Raw genomic sequence first — 9598 nt, 5'->3', positions numbered from 1 at the left:
ACGAGAGACATAATTATTAAATGTAATTTAATTTACTGAAGAGCCCCTAAGTTGGAAGGAATTGCATATCTATTAAAGCAATGGAAGACATGAGTGGAAGAATAAAAGCTAATTCATCTTATCTTGATTGAATGGCTTAGGTATTAAAACCATATATATCCCAAGATCTTTTAGATTCAACCACATAATACATGTGCATATATATGAAACCCTTGTTTATTGTTATTATTATTATTAAGAAGAAGAAGAAGAAAAAAACCTATTATGATTTCAATTCCTCTCATCAAATGCTTTAAATTATCTTCTAGCAGTCTTAGTTGACTTATTTTCCAAATTAATTATAAGATTTAATTGAAGTAACAACGAATAATTGGGTGTTATTATTTCATTGCCCTCCAACAATATACTTTGTTTAAAAGAAAAATGAATGTTTTCTTAAAATGTAAATGCTTCCATAATTTAATTTTAAAAATATTTATAAGATAAAGCAAACAAAATAGTAGTCATCAAAATCCATTAACTAATTAATTTACAACCTTTTTTTAAAATTATTATTATTAAAAATAAAGTATGATAATATATAAAGAAAATGTTAATTAGGTTAGAAATCTAGTCTCTATTAAACATATAGTTATATAGTTAACTTTTGCGGTAATAAAATATTGAACTTTTAATTTCGTTGTTTTGAATAAATTTATTTTTTCATAAAAGAAAAATGTTGAATATATTCTATGTTATTATCCAATTTAACACAGACATGAAAGTTTGAGACTGAATTTGTAATTTAATCAAAATAAAAACAATGAATTATTAACTTTATGTGGAAAAAAAATGATCTCATCTCTTTTGATTGATATTTTTGGGCTTGGGCTTAAATTAGACTTGGGTCTCATATTTTCTTCTGCCTAAATTTTCATCATAGACTTGAAATGGGTTGAACTTTGGATCATCTACCTGACAAGTTTTGAATGAACAATTTGGTAAAAAATGTACTAAATATTTTTCTTTATAAAATGGGTGATTAGAAATTTTTCATAGGAAATCCTAACCATAACTGGGAGTCTAAATTAATTCAAATATAAAGGCTTAAAAGTTTAAATTGATTTGATTGTAAGTGTGATACAATGTTGACGGGTGTAAACGAACACTCTTATATGAAAAAGTTCATAGTTCAACAAATTGATACAATTATTGTTAGTAGATGATGTAATTATTAGATACAATAAAGTTTAGGGAATAGATATATTTGAAAACAATGGTAATGAGAATATATGTATCACAATATTTCATCACATGTGGATTTCTAAAAATAGAAATGTAAGGGTGTTGGATGTAAAAGGAGAGATAGAAAAGATATTGGGAAAGAAAGAGGAAATTATTATAATCAAACACATGTTCTTTGAGATAGAAAAAAGGTAAATAATGGTACAAAAGATAAGGTGTGGGGAATCAATTGTACAAATTAAAGAGAGGGTACTGGAAGGAAGGCAGAATAATAAAATTGATATCCACTTCATCATTTTTTTATAGTGAAACTAAATGAAATGGTGACTTTCATTTTTAGATGGAGAGTCTCAAAGTTTATTCACCACCCCAGTTGAGTATGAACATTTTAGCCCACATTATATATATAAAAGAAAAATTACAAAGTTCATCTGAATCATTTTAATTATATATGAAGTAAAACTATAAAGTGGAAAAAGAAATCCATGAATTTTATTTTATAATTTTATATTTAAAGAAAAGAGATAAATGTGGATGAATAAACGTGAGGTGGCAGAGATTTTATTTCGTATATTATTTTTGGAGATATGGTTAAAGGAATTAAAATTTGTTTTTATGTGGATGCAAAACTAATTTGGAAAAATGGAAAAAAGGAATTGTTAAAAATCTAAAATTGATCAGAAGAATCTCAATAATTTGGGAAAATAAAATCCAAATGAAATTGGAGCTCAGAATGTGGATGGCGAGTGCATGTGCTTAAAGATCGATTAAAGGGATCACAAAGTTCTACCCATCACCAAATATTAAATATAAATATGGTAGAAAATAAGATATATGATTGAACCATAATAATGATAGATTTCAATGTAAATCCCAAGTTAATGATTAATTACCCTAAAAGTTTAAAAGGAACAGAAGGGATTAGTGTCATCAAATTAAAGTAATTAATAGTTCATGATTGGGTAAAATATATAAGAAATGAAATGAAATGACATGTATTTATTATTATTATTATTCCTTCTATACTAAAACAGAAAGTCTATTTCTCTTGATTTGATTTGGACATAATCAATTTTTTTATTTTTGAATTTCAATTGCATTGTATTATCATCAAGATTTTCAATTCCAAATCAAATTTGGATTTGACAAAGTTGATCGTTATTCCAACTATGCATGTCAAAATATAGACTTTCTGAATGAACTCAACTAATTAATATAGTTTAGTTTTGAGAGGAAATAAAAAAACATATAAAATAGTCAAAGAATAAAATAATTGATCACAAATGGAAAAAAGTCCAAAAGAAATTATTTTACTATTTTGTTGATGAATTGAAAGAAGAAAAATATATGGGTTGGATTGAGTTGGGGGGGGAGAGAAAGAGAGATTATGTAACAAAATCTGTGGGATCTTCCTTTCCAAACTGTCAAAATTTTGTAAGGATTTCTCCATATCTCAAATTCCTCATTCTAATAATAATATCTTCTTCTCACGCAATCTCTTCTTCTTTCTTCCCCATTTCATTTATAAATCCTCTCTCCTTCTTCTCCTTCCCACCAAATTTCCCTTTCCTCTTCTTCTTCTTCTTCCTTCCTCTTCTTTCTTTGATATATATTAATATAATGTCCCTTCTCTCTTCTGATCAGCCTCGCTTTCATGTTTTGGCTGTTGATGACAGCCTTGTTGACAGGAAGCTCATTGAAAGGCTCCTCAAAACTTCCTCCTTCAATGGTAACTCTCTCTTTTTCTTACTTCTTCTGCTCTTCACTACAACTTTGACTGATTTTTATATATGTTCCATTTTTTCTTTTTATCTTTTAATTTGGGTTCATCCGTAGTTTTATATACTCTATAATTCTCTGCGGTTTAATTTCCCAAATTATTGTTAGTCCATTACTGGATCTTGTGCTGATTGTTGTCCAATCTTTTGGCTAAGTTTAACATGATATTGGATGAACTACTGCAATGTAATTATAATTTTCTCCTCGATTATACTGTTAATAATCAGAGCTATATTGGAATGACTTTCCAAAGCCTTAGTGGGTTTTTTTTTCTCTTTCAATTCAAGCGCACTTAGAAATTAGTCATTGGTTGTGCTGAGAGATGATTGATTTAACAAGCTTGATTTGTTTTTTTTTTTTTTTTTTCACAGTTACTGTTGTGGATTCTGGAAGCAAAGCTTTAGAGCTTCTGGGTTTGGTTAGAGAAAGAAATGGAACCAACCACAGTTCTCCTATTTCCCCTGAAGATCATCGTCAACATCATCAAGTACCATATATATATTCAAGCTTAATTTGGATGTTTGTTTGTTTTTTTTAGGCATTGTTTGATTAATTTAGCTTTTGATATTGCATTGCAGGAGATTGAAGTTAATCTCATCATTACAGATTATTGTATGCCAGAGATGACAGGCTTTGATCTTCTCAGAAAGATCAAGGCAAGTTTCTTCTTCTTCTTCTTCTTCTTCTTCTTCTTCAAGTCAAGACACACATATATATGCTTTGTTTTTTTAATAATTAGTTGGGTTTTCACTTTCCAAGCAATGTTTTATTCTTTCTCCATCTCCTTCCAAACACAAAATCTGAAAAAGAAAATTCCATCTGATTTTGTAGGAATCTGACTCACTTAAAGACATTCCTGTTGTGATTATGTCCTCTGAGAATGTTCCATCAAGAATCAACAGGTGATGAAAACTCATAGAACAAACCAAGAATAACAACCTTTTTTTTTTTTTTTTTTTTTTTTTATAATAATTATTTCAAGCTAGCATATCAAAATCTGAAAGGATAAACCAGAAAATGTATGTGAATCTCTGAATCTGAACTAAGTTTTGGTTGAATCAGATGTTTGGAAGAAGGAGCTGAGGAGTTTTTGCTTAAACCAGTGAAATTATCTGATGTGAACAAGCTTAAGCCTTTTATATGTAGAGGAATAAAAGCCAAAGAAATGGATTTCAACCATCTCAAGAGAAAGGAAATGGAAATCATATGAAAGAAGAAGAAGAAGAACATCACAAATGATTTTTTCTCTACTTTTGGGAATTAGTGACCACTATTACTAGATTTTCTAGCGTTAAATAACCAATCATTATTATGTACTTTTCTAATGTTACAAGAGCCATAGTTATTTTGAATTTTGTCTACATGTACAAAGTTGATTAAAATTCAGATTTTTAGACTTACATGTCTAATTTATTTTGTAGTTTAATTTACACATGTGAACTCATGATTTGATCTCTTCCAAAGAAACAAAAATAAAGGCAATATACGTACAACTTTAATTATTTTTCTTTTAGATTTCCAATTCCAATATTGTAATAATAAGATTGGTGGATGAATTATTTGGTCAAGATTTGGTTGTTTCCAATTCCTCCACGAAACTGGTTGCAAATCTTGGAAGGATTTCAAGGAATCCATAATGGGAATTTTGAGATTTCATAGTTAAAAGAAAAAGAAAGTTTTCAAAACATGGTGTAAGATTAAAAATATATCTTCCTTCCTCAAAAATAAAGTAAATATTAAATGTAGAATAATCAATAGCAAAAAAAGATGAAAAGGGCATCAGGTAAGTATATCAATTTTGTTGTAAAATATATGAGTATGTAACTTAGGTTTAATTTGATGCACAAATGAAAATATGACCCTTTACTTGAATTGATAATACTTAGCCTTACTCATTAAAACAGGAAAATTAAAAACTGATATATAAGTTTTGGTGAAAATTACATATATATATATAAGTTTAAAAGATTATCCTTTATAAATCTAAATTTTGCATTCACGTTAAAAAATATAATAAAGAAGTCGTTTGAAATAAAAATTATTTAAGACTATAATAGTCGTATCGTACTACCCTAAATGTTATTTAAAAATCAGCACTTAACTACAGTAAACACTATTTCAAAATTCTCAATTTACTACTGTTTGCTACTGTTTGTACTATTTGATATTTATCATTTTTTATTTGACATTCGTCAGTTTTTATCTTTATTGCAACGTTTACTATTTTTTTTTTATCAAACTTAAAATAGTAAACATGTCAAACGCATATTATTATAACTCACACTTCAAACATTATGCATCTAAACACAGACTTTTATAATCCACTCGGGATAAAATGTGATTTTTATTTTTATTTTTTTAAGTTGAGGTTGATAAATGTAATACAAATAATATACATGTTTTCTTATTTGAAAAAAAATAAAATATTCATTAAATAAGATTTAAATAAAATATTAATATAATATAATATAATTAATTGTTAATTAGTTAGTTGGTTTGTAAATTCTATTAATTTAATATTTTTTTAATTAATAGAATCTCATTATTCTCTTTTGCCCATAAAGAAAAAGAGATATAAATAGGTAGAAGAAAACATTTTCTTTCATCAAAGAAAAGGAAAAAGTCAATGAGAATAATTCTCCATCACAATTGGTTCTCACCCAATCTCATTCGAGAGGATAGGAAGATCTCTAACAGACGGATGATGTCTCAATTTGAACAATTCTTTTTGTAGATTCAAAGGCGTGTAAGTTTTTTCTATTGAACTCCAATCGTCTTCATCTTCGGGCTCTTTTCTTTTTAGACTTTTTTCCGTTGTTCTTCTGTACTTTTTTTTTATCAAATTAAAATAGTTTACACCACAAATCCATATTATTATAAACAAAACGTAAAAGATTTACATCAAACTATCCTTAACATTAGTTTTGGAGTGAAAGCATTAACATTTTATTTAAAAAATACATCAACTAACAAAAAAAAAAAAAGAAGTTTTCTAAATACCCATAAACTTAAAAACAAAATTTAGAAGTTTTTAACTGATTTGATCGAGAATAAAGGTAAAATTATTTTTTAACCTATTTTTTCCTTTAACCTTTAACGTATGTATATTATTGCTTCGCGCCAGACTTTCGACACACCTCGCCTCGACAACGGCAGCAGACGACGTTACTCACCTCCACCTCCACTTTTCCCAGCCAATTCCGACCATCGACAAACTCAGCACGACGCAACTTCGACCATTGAATTTTCGAAAGGTTCAGCGATCACCCACTCTTTGGGGTTTAGGGTTTGGGGCAAGAATCCACGTGCGTATCACTCTTTCTAACTATTTGAAGGTTCCTTGGATGCTTGAAACTCTCCGTTGGTTTCAGAAGCCTCCGAACACATTTTTTGCAAAATCCAAGACTGGTTAACTTTTACAACTCGGTTTGGACCTTTTCGAGTTATGTTTAGATGCTGTTATTTAGTCATTATTATTGAGTATTTGTTTGAACTTGTTTTAAGGTGTTCGGACTGACTTAAAGATTAGTGTTATGAATACTTTTAATGCTCTAATGAAGTAAGTGTACCCTTGGGTACCTTCCTTTATTATTTTAGGAGCTCTTTGACTAGTTTAAAAATAGTTTTGAACAGAATATCAGTTGTGTTACTTTGAAATTTATGATGCCTTTTGATATGATTGTGTGCTGGCTTGTTGTATTGAGGTGTTTGTATGTAGTTTATGAACTGGAACATGTCGCTAAAATATTGTTTACTGATAAATGTTCAATGTTGAAATGATAAGGTTGTCTTAGTTAAGTAGGTGTATGTTGTGTGACTATGCTCACAGAGGAAGGTAGTTGGGTGAGTTTTAGAAAGGCATCAAGACCTTAAGTATGGTTAAGACCAACAATGTCTTACCGTTCTATCATTTTCTATTATCGATCTTGATTGATTTATTATGTTATTTTCTTTTCATTGTGCAAAGAATCATTCTCCCTTTGAAAGCAAGATGGCACTAAGGGCAGCCTATGATGCCTTTGAGCAATCCCTTGCCGGTAATGTACCCTTCTTCTCTAATCCTATTCCCTCTTGCATGCCTACTGGAGTCCAAAAAAATGTTTGCCTTGTGTATTGCTATTTTGTTAACTATTGTACTAATTTACAAACTCTTTTAGGTGTTGGCATAAATGAGAATGGAATAGTGAAGACGATAACGGATGAATCAAGAATTGTGGAAACGTTGACGAATTTTGATGCCGATGAGTACAGACTTATGAGTTCAAATTTCAAATATGACCAATCGCTTGGGTACATTTGGAAGGAAAAAAAAAGACAATCAATGAAACTCGAATTCCAGCGTATTATGGTAAGGGAAAAATAAATAAAGAGCACTATATATATGTGTGTGTGTATATATATATACATTTATTTATTTATATATTGTTTTGTGTAGAATGTCACGATGTTGTGGATGACCACTCCTATAGAACGTGATGCACGCCTTTTAAGGAGTGCACTTAAAATGGGTGACGCTGCAGGCGTTTCAGTCTTGATTGAAATAGTGTGCACAAGGCCGTTTGCTGACTTTTTGGCAATAAAGTATCTGTATGGGAAACTTTTTAAAAGTGATCTTCTATTCGACTTGGACCAACATGTACCTGGTAAAGCAGTGAGAGTATGTTCTTCATCCAAGTATTTATGTTTTTATAGTGCTTTTATTAAATTAAGATGGTTAGAAAAATATTTTGTTTTTTGGAACAGTGTTTGATAAATTTATTTAGTATTGAAAGACGTCAAGACATAATCAAAGGTGAGGAGAAATGTTTGCGCAAAGATATTACTACGTTACAAAATGCAACTTCAGGGGAACCTCAAACCCGTATTTGTATCAAACATATTGTAAGTATACTGACCCAAAGAAGTATTGGTCATCTTCGCAACATGTACCGATTTTGCCAACCAGAAATGAGGCGGCAGGTAGTATCCAATGTCTGGACTCTTCTTATATTCTTCCATGTTTGTTATTTTGATACATATATTGTTTCCATGACAGCCCAAATCTAGCTTATGGATTTCTACAACATTCCTTTGTCTTGTCGATCCGATTGAGTATTTTTATCAAGTACGAGAACTTGCATTTTTTCTGCATATATACTTGTTTGTTTTCATTAATTTTCTTATTTTGTACGTGCTAGGTACTCTCTAATTCGATAGATAGTTCTCCTTCACTTGTAACCGATATAGATGACCACCAGAATGAGGATTGCATTGAAGATGACCACCAAGATGAGGCTTCATTACACTGTCTTGATTCCATTAGTAGAATTATCATGACAAGGCGTGGCGTTGATCTTGATGAGATCAATACAAAGTTTAGGATGTTTGATGAATTGTCACTCCAAGACAGAATTAAACTTTATTGCAAAGGAACATATCAGAAGCTGTTACTCGAGCTGTTGTTGAATGTGAATATCCTTGGGAGTGAAGCCGAAAGTAGTAAGTTGTTTTTTCCATTAATTTTATTATTTGAGTTTAGTTTGTAGGATTGACCCACCCTATTTCTACTTTAGATTTGTTTTATCTACTTGACCGACTTCATATAGGTAGGATTTGACATGTTCGGACACTAACCAATGGGAGTTATCGTTTTGGGCAAGAATCCGTGGTATATGATCATTCTAAATTCTGTTTTGAGCTAAGGTTTCTTTAGATTGTTCAGAAAGTTGTAATTGTAGTATGGTTGGCATTAAGTGGCCTTACTTAAGTATGGTTAAGGGTCGACGAGCCGTTCGAGGCCTTAGGTGTGGTTAAGGGCGAAGATTTGGTTGCCATCGTGGCCTTGAGTTTAAGGCACAATGTGCAATTCAAATTGTGAGAGTTAGTTGGGATGTTTTATTCATTTTGTATCTTAATTGTGTATGTATGCGCTGTTAGGTGCTCCTTCAGGTCGTGATCAGGAGGAAGAGCATGCTGTTGCTGAGGAGGAAGAGCATGCTGTGGGTGAGGAGGAAGAGCATGCTGCTGAGTTTTGAGGTTACGTGGGAGGTTATAAATTTATGCTGAGGTTCCTATTGGTGAGGAGGAAGAGCATGCTGCTGAGTTTTGAGGTTACGTGGGAGGTTATAAATTTGCTAGTTTAGAGTGTTAAATTTGAGGGGCAAAACAAATTTTGGACCAATAGTTAGATTTGTTAAATGTGGAGTTTGCTTGAGTTTTGCTGCTATGGCTTAATTTGAATCATTTGACTTGATTTGAATAATTTGAATCAGAGTTTTGCTGCTCTGGCTTAACTTGAATCAGTTTATTTTCCCACGATGATGAAAAAAATGAGTCTTTTGATGATGAATCACAATTAGAAAATATAATAGAAGTGTTTGTTTATTTTCCTCTCTAGTATTGTCATGATGGTGAAAAAAATGGATCTTTTGACAATGAATCTATTGAAAAGAGAGACAACGAGTTCACACCAATTTACGTGGAAACCCGAGTATCGAGAGAAAAACCACGATTGTTTGTGTTGTTATTATTTTCTAATGAATAAAGCAATAGGTACAAGGGAGAAATTATTTTCTAATGAATAAAGCAATAGGTACAAGGGAGAAATTATTTTCTA

General features: G+C 30.6%; 2 protein-coding genes across 7 annotated transcripts; both read left to right on the top strand.

Moving 5' to 3' along the window:
* Positions 1-2554: 2554 nt before the first annotated feature.
* Positions 2555-4516, top strand: LOC101207245 (two-component response regulator ARR17). The gene is made up of 6 exons (XM_004142383.3): positions 2555-2658; positions 2869-2953; positions 3375-3490; positions 3582-3659; positions 3835-3905; positions 4066-4516. The coding sequence occupies exons 1-6, from the start codon at positions 2572-2574 to the stop codon at positions 4211-4213; spliced, it is 585 nt and encodes a 194-aa protein (XP_004142431.2). The 5' UTR covers positions 2555-2571; the 3' UTR covers positions 4214-4516.
* A 1598-nt stretch (positions 4517-6114) lies between these two features.
* LOC105435601 (annexin D4) lies at positions 6115-9337 on the top strand. 6 transcript variants are annotated; one of them, XR_004216407.1, is made up of 8 exons: positions 6115-7040; positions 7161-7351; positions 7439-7660; positions 7747-7962; positions 8039-8107; positions 8181-8481; positions 8589-8650; positions 8920-9337. XR_004216407.1 is itself a non-coding variant. In XM_031884989.1 (8 exons), exons 2-8 carry the CDS (start codon positions 6995-6997, stop codon positions 9015-9017), a joined length of 1143 nt encoding a protein of 380 aa, XP_031740849.1. In that variant the 5' UTR covers positions 6117-6308; positions 6971-6994; the 3' UTR covers positions 9018-9337. The 6 variants fall into 6 exon arrangements, 5 of the variants coding, with proteins under 5 accessions (XP_031740849.1, XP_011655916.1, XP_011655915.1 ...); XM_031884989.1 differs by lacking the exon at positions 8589-8650 and having other exon boundaries at positions 6117-6308; positions 6971-7040; XM_011657614.2 differs by lacking the exon at positions 8589-8650 and having other exon boundaries at positions 6117-6411; positions 6971-7040.
* Positions 9338-9598: the final 261 nt, after the last annotated feature.

The sequence above is a fragment of the Cucumis sativus genome, chromosome 5 (assembly GCF_000004075.3).
Source record: "Cucumis sativus cultivar 9930 chromosome 5, Cucumber_9930_V3, whole genome shotgun sequence".
Lineage (NCBI taxonomy): Eukaryota > Viridiplantae > Streptophyta > Magnoliopsida > Cucurbitales > Cucurbitaceae > Cucumis > Cucumis sativus.
The sequence above is the reverse complement of the archived record's forward strand: the minus strand, read 5'-3'. Positions and strand labels throughout refer to the sequence as shown.

Excerpts from the sequence above, each read along its gene's own strand:
- LOC101207245 (XM_004142383.3), top strand. The coding sequence starts at position 2,572 with ATGGGTTGGATTGAGTTGGGGGGGGAGAGAAAGAGAGATTATGTAACA. Across the intron at positions 3,491-3,581 it reads ATCATCGTCAACATCATCAA|GAGATTGAAGTTAATCTCAT; the intron begins GTACCATATATA and ends ATTGCATTGCAG. Across the intron at positions 3,906-4,065 it reads GTTCCATCAAGAATCAACAG|ATGTTTGGAAGAAGGAGCTG; the intron begins GTGATGAAAACT and ends TGGTTGAATCAG.
- LOC105435601 (XM_031884988.1), top strand. The coding sequence starts at position 6,944 with ATGTTATTTTCTTTTCATTGTGCAAAGAATCATTCTCCCTTTGAAAGC. Across the intron at positions 7,661-7,746 it reads TACCTGGTAAAGCAGTGAGA|TGTTTGATAAATTTATTTAG; the intron begins GTATGTTCTTCA and ends TTTTTGGAACAG. Across the intron at positions 8,482-8,919 it reads TGGGAGTGAAGCCGAAAGTA|GTGCTCCTTCAGGTCGTGAT; the intron begins GTAAGTTGTTTT and ends ATGCGCTGTTAG.